This window comes from Notolepis coatsorum (assembly GCF_963971535.1).
Source record: "Notolepis coatsorum genome assembly, chromosome: 3".
Lineage (NCBI taxonomy): Eukaryota > Metazoa > Chordata > Actinopteri > Aulopiformes > Paralepididae > Notolepis > Notolepis coatsorum.
Window position 1 is genome coordinate 28,998,293 of NC_140167.1, and position 13,928 is coordinate 29,012,220.

Below are 13,928 nucleotides of genomic sequence, written 5' to 3' on the forward strand. Positions count from 1 at the left end.
CCATTATTGAAATAGTGTCTTGGCTGTCTAGTTAGTGGCTAGAGATGAATCTTTCCCCTCTCAGAATAATTTCTTTAGAAATCCATTTAGGCTAACCCCCATCTGGGCTAGAGACTAACCCATGGAGGTGTGAGCAGGATCCCTGCACTAGGAAATCCACAGTATGGGTGAATACCTCCGCCAGGTGTGTCATGAATACCTGCCTTCTTGTCTGTGACTGAGTATTTCCACACAAGTCATTACAACCCACCCCCTCCTATGTCACACCTCATGGACCTGGCCAGAAACCTGACTGGAATGTTTAAAGGGTGGGATGAATTCAATTTGCAAAGTATTATTTAAAAAGGTTATGAAGCATTTATTGTTTCAGAAAAAGTAAATAGCATGATATTGACAGTTCAATTTGTCTGCCAGTCGACTTGTAAAGATTGCGGATGGACTTGTAAAACAGGCCACATTCAAGAGCCAAGAAGGGTCAAGAGTTTGAGATTTATGGCCCTCTGTCTGCTTTGTGAAGTATTTCCCTGAGGTCTAGCCCCAAGCCCAGTCGATCTCTTAGGGTACGTTCAGTCAAGAGTGGCCCAAATCTGATTGCTCATGTGTGACTCAGATCTGTATTTTTCCATTGTGAACAGCACGAATCACATGGAATCTGATCTTTTCGATTCTGATTTCATATGTTAATCCTAAATCAGAAATGTCTCTCTTTCACCTCCGATTATCATCTGCTCACGAATGAGCTGGCCTCCACTGCACATCAACTTATAAATTGAACCATAAACTGTGACTTCAGTGTCCTCCATGTTTACGTCCATCTTCATTATTGATTGTGCATTAGTTCAGGAGCGTGACCAATCCGCGCTGGAATCTGATATTGGCCACATTTAAAAAAATAATGAAGGGCCAAACAAACAAAAAATCTGATTTGAGCATTAAATGAGAATTGGGCGGGGCTTGCAGTGTGAACGTAGCCGTAGTCTTTTTTTTCCCTCCTTAGTCTTAGTCTAGGCTTAGTTCTTCTGATCATGCAGAAGACAACAGATTAGGGGCAGAGGCCCGCATGTCTTCCGTGAGCCTGAGGGCCAATGGCCTGTAGGCAGACTTGAAGGATGGAGGTCTCTCCTTCAGTTCCAGTCTGGACAGACGCAGATTGTGGTTATTGCAAGCGTCGTTCGTGTGGTCCTCTTGACTAACAGCCGTGTGGCGATGGCGCTTCTTCATCTTGTTGGTACAGCGGACAATGCGCTTGGAGACGAGGTAGATGGCCTCACAGACGTTGAGCACAATGCAGAGGGCAGAGGCTCCGACCATGAAGTAGGTGAAGACCTTCTTCTCAGTGGGGTGACCGATGTAGCAGTCCACCAGGTTGGGGCAGGGCGCCACGTCGCACTTGACCAGCCGCGGCAGGTAGAAGCTGTCGTAGATGCGGTGGAGGATGTAGAGGAAGCTGATCTCTATGGCCGTCTTGACGAAGAGGCTGAGCAGATAGGTCCACCACAGGCCGCCGTGCTTCTTGCCCGTGTTGCGGTACAGCTTGGTGTCCCCACCGTGCTTGGCCTGGTGCTTGCGCTCGCGCTCTTCCCTGTACCCCACGTGCATGACCACCATGAAGGACGGGCAGGTGACAAAGATGAGCTGCAGGGCCCACAGCCGTATGTGGGAGATGGGGAAGTAGTGGTCGTAGCAGACGTTGGCACAGCCGGGCTGCTTGGTGTTGCAGTCAAAGTCCTTCTGCTCGTCGCCCCACACTCGCTCTGCCGCCACCACGTACACCATCACCCGGAACACAAACACCACGGACAGCCATATCCGACCGAACGCTGTGGAGTACTTGTTCACTCCACTGAGGAGGGCCTGGAACGTCTTCCAGTCCATGATTTGACTGTTTCTTTTGTGAACTTCTTGTCTGGTTGTAGTTTACCTAAAAAACAGAAAGTATTAGTGAGCAGGGTTGTTTATTTTGTTGGTATCATCTACTCTATCTGATCATTATTGAGCCAATACTGATGGCATCCCATATTAGATTAGATTAGATTAAAATGTATTGTCATTATACAGCACAGTACAATGAAAAGATGTTTGGCATCCAACCAGAGTACAAATGTAACAGTAAAGTGCAATAGTAATATGCAATGTACACTGTACAGGTGATTAAACTGGGTAGAAAATATACAAATTAGTACTACTGAGTGTAGTTCTAACCAGATGTATGTGCAGAGTTAGTGGCCGAGAGGAAGTCTAGAAAGACTCGCCTCACTGCTGACATCGACACATATCACAACCTCTTATTAGCTTTCTCCAAAACCCTTACTACTGCCAAAGCTTCTTTCACCATAGGATCGAGGCCTCGGCCAAGAACCTTCGCAAACTGCACACCACCATGTCCTCCCTCCTCACTCCCCCTCCACCCCCCCCCCCCCCTCCTCTCTCTCTGCTGAAGACTTTGCGATTTGAGAATAAAGTCGAGAACATCCCAACCCCCACCCATTCCAAATTCTGAATCGAGAACCTCATCCTTCACTCTGTCATCTTTCTCTCCCATTACAGACGCAGAGGCCTTGACACTGGTAACGTCAAACCGTCCCACTACATGCCAGCTGGACCCGCTACCCTATCCACTCCTCCAGACCATAGCACCAGATATCCTCCCAATCCATTCCTAATGGCAACCATCAACTCCTCCCTCAACTCGGGGGTGGTCCCCCACCTCCCTAAAACAAGCCAGAGTCACACAGCTCATAAAAAAAAAAACCATGAACCCCACCGTCATAGACAACTATCGTACGGTCTCTCTTCTCTCCTTCCTCTCTAAATCTCTTGAACGTGCTGTATCCAACCAACTTACTGATTATCTCTTACAGAATTACCTCCTACAGTACCTAGACCCTAACCAGTCAGGCTTCAGGACTGGTCACCCCACATAGCGGTCACAGAGGCTCTTCACTTAGCAAAAGCGAAGGGCCTCTCCTCTAGTAGTATAGTATTGTATATTATATGGTAACTCAGAACATATACATATGTCTATACCGAACACTGTGACCTCATTTTCTTCTTCTAAATTACATGCTATACTATGTTATTTGATACTATCTTGTCTAGCACAGTCTCTGGAGCGTAACAGTAAGAAGCATTTTGTATGAAAGTATTCTGTACTTCTGTATGACAACTATTAAAGAAACTTGAAACTTGAAACTCTGTCCTGATTCTCCTGGACCTGTCGGCAGCCTTCGACACAGTCAACCACCAGATCCTCCTCGCATCCCTTGCAGGAATGGGAGTTGCTGGCTCTGCGCTGGCATGGCTGATATCCTATCTCGACGACTGCTCCTACCGAGTATCATGGAGAGGGACCCTGTCGGCCCCCGCCCCCTTTGGACCTAAGCAAAACAGAAATGCTTCACCTGCCGGCCAAATCCTCCCCCCTGACCGACCTTTCCATCACAGTGGAGAATGTAGCTGTGGCCACGTCCCCGACCGCCAAGAACCTTGGCATTGTCCTCGACGATCGGCTGAACTTCTCCGCTCACATCGCCGCAACAACCAGAATCTGCAGATTCCTTCTGAGCAATGTCAGAAGGGATCCTCCCCTTCCTGACTAAATAAGCCACCCAACTCCTTGTCCAATCAACAGTCATCTCTCACCTCGACTACTGCAATGCACTGCTTGCTTGCTGGTCTACCGACCACCGCCATCAAGCCTCTTCAACTCATTCAGAACGCAGTCGCCCGCCTGATCTACAACCTACCAAAGTCAGCCCATGTTACCCCACTTCTTAGGGACCTGCACTGGCTCCCCATCGCCGGCTAACTACACACCCTCAAGACCCCTCTGCTCTATGTCTTCTGGCCGCCTCAGACCCACTCCTGTCCGAGCTCCGGGAGAGTCATCAAAAAGAGGCAGCCTATTCTCGGTCCTTGTTCCACAATGGTGGAACGAACCTCCCACCACAGTTAGGACAGCCAAAACCCAACCAATCTTTCACCGTCGACTAAAGACTATTGTTCTTCAATCAATATTTGAAATAAATAAAAATAATAATAATAATAATAATAATAATAACCTTCTTACTGTCTACTCTACACTGTAGCACTCAAGTTTGAACACTTCGATGAACATTGTTACTCAGCTGATAGAGTTGTGCCCTTCCTGCTGACTTGTCATACAAAACGTGTAAGTCGCTTTGCATAAAAGCGTCAGCTAAATGACAATGTAATGTAATGTAGTAAGATTAGGATATGTAGATATAGTATCTAAAGATATGTAAAAGGTTGTGTGCAGGTAAGTACAGACAGGTGTGGATATATTATATCCACACCTGTCTGTACTTACCTGCACATAATCCTTTTACATATCTGTATACTATATCTATATATCTATATCTATACCTATTCTACTCTTACTAGTATATCTTCTTTATATATATAGTGAGAATAAATATATGGTATATACAGAATTATTGTACATGCTATAATATGTACAAGAGTTATGAGTTATGGGTTGTATGCAGGTGTATAAGTAGCATTCTAGCATTCTATCACATATATTGATCGCAACAACAGGTGACTATGATAAAATAGAATGATCATAATTAAGATCATGATTAGGGGAGAACGGGGGACGTTGTCACACGGGTTGGTTGTCACATGTTGTGTAGGCTATTATTGTTAGGCCGATTTATTGTGTTCTTATTTTGTTATATAGCCTTATAGGATGGCCTAAAGATGTGTTTCCTGTTTATGTTCATGTTAAGATGCATTAAGTTATGTATTTGTCAACTTGTCAATGCAATTAAACTTTCAAATTTAGTTCTGCCTTCTTGTCTTCTTTTTAAGATTTTTCCCATTAAAACACATGGTGTGACAACCAACCCCATAGTCTGTGACAACCATCCCCATGATGGGGTTGGTTGTCACAATGTGTCAGAGTGTCTTTGATAGGTGATTAACTCTTTGTTACAATATGTTGGAAAATGAGAGGGATACACATTTCAAGCCAACATCTTAAGCTTCAATTTTTTTAAGCTTCAATTTAATGTAGGAATGACAAATTTCTTTTTTTTTATCAACTTTTTCTCCCATTTTCTATTTTTCTCCCATCCCAATTTCGTATCGTCCAATTCTACCCTCCCCTGTCTCGAACGCTGTTAGGCCATGCCTCCCACAAGCCGGCTGCAATGTGGACAAAGCCTTACATCACGTGTCCCCTCCGGTACTCGAGGAAGCAGCCGTCGCATCTTTTCACCTGCACAGCGCGATCTCTCAGCGTCGGGGGTCTGCGTGGGAGGGACACGCCGCCCCCGTCGCTTCCTGATTCTGCTGCGCAGGCGCACCAACCGACCTGTAGGAGTCACTGTCCACAACGTCCGATCCCCACCCATCAGCTTCCCACCCCCTAATACTGCCAATTGTATTAGTATGAACGACCAGCCAAGCTGATAGCAATGCGGAGAGCTGGGCTCGAACCCAGCGTCTCATGCATTGGTGGCGAGCGCCTTGCCCACTACACCACCGCCCACTACACCACCACATGTAGGAATGACTATTGAAAGATGTTTTGATGATGAGCAATTCACACTAGAGTAAAAAGTGTGACAACGTCGAACGTCCCCCGTTCTCCCCTATCATTAAATGACAATTGTGGAGGAGCTGTGGAATTGTGCCATATTGTATAGCAAAAGACATTATGAGAATACTATGAATACCTTGTCCCAGATGGCTTATTATAATGGATATAATGATGAAACATTTAGCTCCTGAAAAGGGAACACCACCTAATTTAATTCATACATGTTGTTCCTATGATCTAAGAAAGTTCAAAATATGACAAATCTCTCAAATCCAAATGCTAAAAGTCAAACTTGTGATGTCATCAGGTACAAAATATGGAGCTGCTCCATAGATAGTGAACTGGGAAAGATTAATATGACACTGAGAAATTATGTTCTGGTGTGAAGGTACATTTTTTTAGTTTCAAAACTACACCGCTATAGAATAATTTGGGTATAAAAACTATTTTACTTCTCAGGTCTCAGACTTTGAGAGAGAAGAGCGCATTCACAAATATTGATTGAACTTCACTAGACCAACCATGGAAATACCATTTGGATGACTAAATCATAGCTCTCCTGCTGACTTAAATGTTCACAATTTGGATCACTTTGGATAAAAGCGTCTGCTAAATGACTAATTGTAAATTCGAAGACAATATTCAATGGCCTTCCAGCACCAGCAGTGCCAGTGTGACGCTAACAATAACAAAACACGCAGTACAGTCGAGACAGGTATTAAATGAAGTGAGTACAGTAGGCCTTGCTCTAAAACCTTCCATAAAACATTTGAAGGGGGGGGGGGGCACCTATTATTATTGATGTTATTTGGTTGCATGAACATACCGTAAACACATAGCACATTACATATAGCCTTACTGTATGTTCAGGTATTTATCTAAACATGAAACATACACGATTATATAGTCCTATTCAACTATTTATATAAAATGCACTCATATAACTGGTTTTGACAGGTATTCTCACGGAGCGTCAATGGTTGTCTATGTAAGTAAGCCTACATCTCGTTTACGTATCTACAATATAGACTATTTTTGAATAAAAGTTATCAACTTATTTCACCACACCGCAATTGTATTTACACGTAGCCCGTATCAAATCCCCATCCCCATCAAAATCAAACTATTATAAGGCTTTCCACTTACCAATGTAATCAGTCCATTATTAGTTCGAAGAACAACTGTGAGTTAACATTTCCTTTTGGTTAACTGTTGTTTTAATTTAGTTTTACTTTTAACCCTAAAGATTTAGTTCCACTCGACAGGTAGAATACCACAGTCTTGAGAATGTGCGCCGCGGAGTTGCATGTGGGTGTGGTTTACTGGTTCAGGGGCGGCACAGATGTTTACTGAACCCCCCCCCCTCTCTCTCCCCCCCCCCCCCCCTCTCTCTCTCTCTCTCTCTCTCTCTCTCTCTCTCTCTCTCTCTCTCTCTCTCTCTCTCTCTCTCTCTCTCTCTCTCTCTCTCTCTCTCATCTCTCTCTCTCTCTGTCTACTACTCTTGTAGTATCGATAGCCACCTTAATTATTATAATAATAATAATTATTATTATTATTATTATTATTAAATTATTCATCTATTATTTTCTTCTTCAGTTGTGGGGTGTCACATTGCCAGTACAATGCCTATGTCTTTATGTGCATAGTAATCTATAGAAAGCCTTATGTACGCCTATTAAACATCTATCAGATATATAGGACTACATTTCACCTATTCATTGAACCCCTGCAATGAAGAAGGAGTGTGGATGTAATAATATATATCACAAGAAAATACTTGTACTGTCTTATGTATACTAAATGAACACAACACTCTTACCATCTTTAAATAATACAGTTTGAAAGCATTGAAAAATACAACTCTGAAAACCTAAAGTCGTGTGAGCCGAGGTACTCAAAATTAATGAATACATGTTGACATTGACACATTCTGTCAATCTGAGACTTGATCAGATCAGATCATGCATGTGTGACGGATCATACTGGTCTGCGTTGTGTTGGTGTTAAATGTTAATGTCCCGAGGGGGAGTCGAACAGGGGGCTCCCGCGGGCGACGACACAGGCCGCTGCACTAAGAAGTGAATTCACTCCTAACTACCGTACCTATGCGTCTGTTAACCCTGTTATGGGGAAGTGAGTTTAATTTACCAGCCCGCACTGCCACAGTCACTCGTCAACACACCTGTTTCCGTGACTGTGGACATACCCACGGGCTTCCCCGTTACACTCACCTCCCTAAACTCACGCCCCTCAGGACATCCGGGTCACTGGGCACCACTGTGACGGATCATACTGGGTCTGCGTTGTGTTTGATGTTAAAATGTTAATGTCCCGAGGGGGAGTCGAACAGGGGGCTCCCGCGTCCGCGGGCGACGACACAGGCCGCTGCACTAAGAAGTGAATTCACTCCTAACATACCCACGGGCTTCCCCGTTACACATGTTTGGGCCTATTTATTTGTCATCCTAATTTCCTCTCCAGTCTCCAGGAACAGGACTTAGTTCTTGTACAAACCTGTCCCAGAATACCTTTATCTACGTACTGACACACCTGAGTTGAGGTGAATGTGATTTTGCTCTTGTTCCTCTCTGCATTGCTGATTGGTGGAAAGCATCAAAGAAGAGATATGCTGCTAGGTGACGTCTTACATTGTGATGGTGAGGTGTGGCAAAGTGGCAGAATATGAGTAAAGGTGAAAGAGTGGGGGGACAACTCAGCCAGCAAGATAATAGAGGCATTGAATGGAATTATCTTTCTTCCAACATGGCTGCCTGTTGCACAGCAACCATTGTTTTGTACACAGCAATGGAAGAGACAATGATTTCTATGTATTGATATATGACCAAAATAAACATAATAATCTGGTGTTATTACTGGATCTTGTAAACAAGTCACAGTAGGACAGTAATATTGTGCTTTTCCAGTGTACTCTACCACAGCACAGAAATTTGGCATTTTCTTTTGAAAGTGGTTACCAATGGTTACAGGCATGCATACTGGAAGAAAGAGTCTAGACACCACACAGACATTCTGTGCAAGGCCTCTATTAATTTACATTTAGTCATTTAGCTGACACTTTTATCCAAAGCGAATAGTAGCATAGTACATAGTAGAAAGTAGTATAGACATGTAGCAGTACATAGTAGTAGAAGACAGTACGTTCTTTTTTTTCATTCATGTTTTTAAATTCAGATATTGATTGAAAAAGTGTGTTTTAGTCGACAGTGGAAAATTGGGCAGATTTGGGCTGTCTTGAGGGTGTGTAGTTAGAGACTATTGACCAGAGGTAGGATGGAGCCATTCCCTTTGTTGCACTGAATGCCAGACAAAGAACCTTGAAGCTGATTTGTGCAGCAATGGGAAGCCAGTGCAGGTCTCCGAGAAGTGGGGTGTCGTGGGCTGACTTTGGTACGTTGGAGATCAGGCGGTCCGCTGCGTTCAGTATGAGTTGAAGCGCCTTGGTGGCACAAACCAGTACACCAGCCAGCAGTGCACCACAATAGTTGAGGCGTGACATGGCTGTTGATTGCAGGAGGAGTTGGGTGTCAGGAAGGGGTGGATCCTCCTCACATTGTTCAGGAAGAATCCGCAGGTTCTGGTTGTTGAGACAATGTGAGCAGAGAAGTGCAGCCAGTCCTCAAGGGCCACACCTATAGGTTCATGGCGGTCGGGGACGGAGACACGGCTACGTTCTACACTGTGATTGAAAGATGGGTCAGTGGGGAGGATTCAGCCAGATTTCAGCAAGGCCTCTATTCATATCATCCACCATGTCTTATCATGTTACCTTTCAGGCTCTCTAACATTCCATTGTGTTGTCCTGCTCTTCTGTTATTCACTGTTTGAACAGCAGTTTGGCTTTTTTGTGTGTGAAATTGCGGCAGGTTTTGTACTTTACATACACCAGTTTCCACTCTATCCTATGAATCCCAATGAAGAAACCTAGCACTCTGTTGAGGCCGTCCTCAGTTTTAGGATTATGACTCTAGTGGCTCTAGTCTCTCCATAACACCACAACTAGCCTCTTTTACAAACAAACCTTTGTCAGACACAGAAGATAATTAAGTGTTTCTCATGATGTTTTCACAATAGAGCCGTATGGCTCTGTATTTCAGTTCACAGCATATGTATTCTTACCTCTTCCTTGGACAAGAGCAGACAAGAGCGTTGCCAGTGTTTGTAGATCAACCCGAAGCCCCCAAACGGGGGGGGGGGGGGGGGGGGGGGGGGGGGGGGCATCATCAAATGTCTGTTTGTTAAAAATGTCTGAGCCAAGCCAGAACTTGCCAGCTCATATAGAGGGGTGCCTTTGCCAACTTGTCTCTAGAGGTGGCGCCCATACGTTCAGCTCTATTGCATCTGGCTCTCAGATTACAAACGGACAGGGAAGGGTCTCATCTCACAGTGGTGCAGCCAGTACATACTGTACATCACTAACCACATCCTTATCAAAATAGGTATAATCTATTATGTATCAGTAACTGTAATATCGGTACATGAGTAAGTCTATGTTAGGTATGTGAGAGTGTATGTTAAATCCTGCCTTACCCGCACACTTTTTTAATAGATTACCTCAGCACATAAATGGCTAGATAATCAATGCAGCACACTTTCTCATTGGGTCAAATGACATAAACTTTCAAACCATCTGTTCATGATTTGTGTCATGTGCAACTACACTACAGCAATACGTGTAGGAGACCCTACGTATCATATTTCTGATATGCCCAGTTTGCATTGAATTACAAGGTTGCTCAAATCACTCAATACTTTTACTGTGACCCAATAACCTTTAATACGCTTTAGCTTGTCCAACAAGTAATATTATCAATTGTTGCGCCCGGTCTTCCAAGAATGATACATGCTGTCCAACCCAGATGCCTTGTTTCTGGACTAAAGGTCTTGAGGGGTCGACAAGAGATTATAAGCTTATTATAACCCTTTGCTTTTCAGTAAAAGTGCTTTGTGGCATAAAGGTTCAGGGACATGTGAACATCTGCCTTGGCAACACCTACTGGAGTTCAACTCACTTGAAGAGATGACGGGGAGGAGGAGGGGTGGAAAGTTCTTTCTTGGCTCCAGAATGAGAACTGGTCTAGGCAGTTTGCCGGGGCGTACCTGAAGGAATGCACCCCGCGAGTCAAAGTACTGTGCTCTGCGTGTCTCTGCATGTGTGTCAAAACACAACAGGAAAAACAAATAGCTTTCTTCACCAGACTCTGAAATCATGGGCATGTATTACGACGCAGGCAAAGTTGAGAGGGAGCTAAAAGAATACCCCAGAGGCTCAACGTGGGAACTCTAGTGTACACATGAACAAACCCGCACCCTGTCCCGATTCAAAAGACTGAACAGGGCTGACAAATATTGAACGTTGCTTGCATTCTTTCGGCCTGTAGATATTGCAAAACACACACCTAGTATGTGCCACCCAAACACCCCCTTTGGGGATTACAAGTGAGAGAGCAATCATTTAAATCTATCTAAATGCAATCTGTGTCTCATCCAAACTAAACTTAAACATGTTTTATCGGTTTTCTCACCCGTTTTCACCTTTACTACAGATACCATCCCTCTTATCATTCTCACGCAAACAAAGGAGTCGCCCACTCAGGAGGCCGCTGTTGTCACCGACCATTCTTTCACAGGGTGGGTCGACTCGTCGCGTCAATGCTGAGAAATTGGGGGAGAGGGGAACCCTACCTCTTTGAAAGAACCAATATAACAAGGTTATAACATATATAATATATAACAAGGTATAAACAAGTAGGGGGAATCATCATGGCAACATGGGAATCTACTGTCCATACTGACATGTGTGTCTCTGAAACTCACTGAAAAGTGAAAGACCATGATATGGGACCAATGTGGCGTTGAATCTGAAATATAGAAGGTGACTGGTACAATGTTGTGATCCTAACAGGGAATTTTCTACGCAAATACTAATAAATGTATTAAATCAATGTTTCCCTCTTTTTAACAATGTAAAATAAATTACACACCCTGTCTTGTGCAATAAAACACAATTTACACAAATGGATACAACATTCTTTAATGAAAAATAATTACAAGAAGTATTACACATCCAAATGTATAAATGTCCAAAATGTATGGATGTAAACAGTGAGGTGCTGCGTGGCAATATACACACCCCGATGTATAAACTACATGTGTTTAAAGAAATACAGAAGCTCCCTCTGACTTTGTACAGAGTATGTTTCAGCCGTGAAAATATCAGAAATGAAGAGTCACATGAAGATGATATGAACGGCACAGTCTTTCAGGTTATCATAATGGCGCTGCTGAGAATCTCTGAAGCCACCATGGCTGCAAATAAAAGCTGAGCAATGGGTAGAGGCCTTAGTATGGTTTAGACGCAAGGATAAAGTTGAAGCCCTTTACAAAACGGAGCACGAGGAATATTAAGTTGAAAATCCTTGAGTTTGGAAAACCACCTTCTTCAAATGATCAATGTTTTGTTTATACTGACTCATGTATTTGATTCCATTGTAATCACACTGTGATGCAGTTCTCTCACAGATGGGATTAGACACTGACTTTTTTTTCCACTAAAGAACTTCCTTCTATAAACGGCCATAAGATAAACAGGAAAGTGCACGTTTCATATCGATGATTAAATATATGACAATCTTTTTTTCTTCCAATCTCATTCATCATTCGGTTCACGGTCTAAACATTTCAGATCTTCTCACAATTCACAGGGGATCATAGACGCGATAGTGAACAGTCTACCCAGGTTTGTCAAGAGACCACCAGCTCCACTGTAGTTCATTGTTCCGAGTAGACAATTGTCTGGCAATTGTCCAGGGAAGTGTACTTGATGTAGAACATCTCCTTTACCTCCTCTTTGTTTGCCATACAGTCTTCAGAGTCTTTGTGAAGTCTCAGTATCTCAAGATATGGATACGCAGTACGAGGGGGCCGGGGCTTTGAGGGTACAGTTGCTCTCCATTCTTAGAGTACTCGACTCCACCAGGTTACCATTCTTGCAGTTGGCCAGGGAGGGTGGCAGCATGGCGGTGGGCATGGGGGTGGGCACGGCGTTGCGTGAGTGGTGGAGGGCCGTGATGCACTCACGACAGCGCTTGCCTATCAGATAGGTGAGCTCGAAGCAGGAGAGCAGGATGCACACCATGCTGGTGACCGTCATGAAGATGGTGAAGATGCGCTTCTCGGTGGGCCGGGCGATGAAGCAGTCCACCACATTGGGACAGGGCTTCTGCGCACACTTGATGAGCGACGGGAAGTCGTAGCCCTCGTAGATGCGGTAGAGCAGGTACAAGAAGGTGGTGTCCACAGCGATCTTGAAGAGGAGGGTCAGCACGTAGGTCCACCACAGGCCTCCGCGCTTCTTTCCCGTGTTCTTGTACAGACGCCGGCAGTTCTCGCCGTACTTGAGGCAGTTTTTCCGCTCCCGCTCGTCCCTGTAGGCCACGTGTAGCACCACCAGGAAAGAGGGACAGGTGACGAAGATGAGCTGCAGGGCCCACAGTCTGACGTGGGATATGGGGAAGAAGTGGTCGTAGCACACGTTGTGGCAGCCCGGCTGAGCCGTGTTGCACTTGAAGTCTTTCTGCTCGTCGCCCCAAACCTTCTCGGCGGCCACCACAAACACCATCACCCGAAACAGGAAGACAATGGAGAGCCACACGCGGCCAAACGCCGTGGAGTACTTGTTCACTGCACTCAGGAGGCTCTGGAGGAATGCCCAGTTCATGGTGAGGTTGTCTGCCCTCCCTTCTGGTGGAGGCAAGATAGGGGAAGCTCGGAATAGTTGAAAAGTCCAACCTCAGCAATCTAGAAAGCTGAGATACATAAGGAATGTATTAGATGGAGTTGGATCATAGTTTACTGGCTATTATTACCAGTAATTCGGTTTTCCCATTAAAAAAAAAAAAAAAAAAAAAAGGACATCAAGTAACAACCAGTAACCTATTCAAAACACATAGGGCTAATTCACATGTCTGTACAACAGTGGGCATTAAAAAAAAACTCACAGGTCCAATGTTTTTGTTATAGACATAAACATTCTAGTCATAAAATTCAGTTCGCGCATTCAAGCTCCAACAACTGTTGCGCTACAGACACTGAAGATAAACGCATAATTCCGTGCGTCAATAGCGCGTATCCAAAACACCAACACCAACTATTGCCATTGAAAACAATAATAAAATACACGATCATATACTCACATGGTTACTTTCAACGATGTGAACGCTCCCTTACTGGGGCAGAGCCGGAGCGGAGGAACAGGCTTCCGATGCACCACCGAAAATGTCAAGATGTTTCTCAACATGGGAGTGGAGTGGGTGGAGTTGTTACGGTTAACTAATATCTTCTT

At 44.3% G+C, this 13,928-nt stretch overlaps 2 protein-coding genes across 2 annotated transcripts; both read right to left on the reverse strand.

Moving 5' to 3' along the window:
• gjb3 (gap junction protein beta 3) lies at window positions 1-6,866 on the reverse strand. The gene is made up of 2 exons (XM_084309806.1): window positions 6,713-6,866; window positions 1-1,921 (listed from the first exon to the last, which is right to left on the reverse strand). The coding sequence occupies exon 2, from the start codon at window positions 1,873-1,875 to the stop codon at window positions 1,024-1,026; it is 852 nt and encodes a 283-aa protein (XP_084165932.1). The 5' UTR covers window positions 1,876-1,921; window positions 6,713-6,866; the 3' UTR covers window positions 1-1,023.
• A 4,736-nt stretch (window positions 6,867-11,602) lies between these two features.
• gjb10 (gap junction protein beta 10) lies at window positions 11,603-13,903 on the reverse strand. Its single transcript, XM_084309734.1, has 2 exons — window positions 13,780-13,903; window positions 11,603-13,392 (listed from the first exon to the last, which is right to left on the reverse strand). Exon 2 carries the CDS (start codon window positions 13,302-13,304, stop codon window positions 12,480-12,482), a length of 825 nt encoding a protein of 274 aa, XP_084165860.1. The 5' UTR covers window positions 13,305-13,392; window positions 13,780-13,903; the 3' UTR covers window positions 11,603-12,479.
• Between the last annotated feature and the right edge of the window lie 25 nt (window positions 13,904-13,928).

What these genes read in the sequence shown, in the direction of transcription:
- gjb3 (XM_084309806.1), bottom strand. Translation starts at nt 1,875, where the DNA reads ATGGACTGGAAGACGTTCCAGGCCCTCCTCAGTGGAGTGAACAAGTAC.
- gjb10 (XM_084309734.1), bottom strand. Translation starts at nt 13,304, where the DNA reads ATGAACTGGGCATTCCTCCAGAGCCTCCTGAGTGCAGTGAACAAGTAC.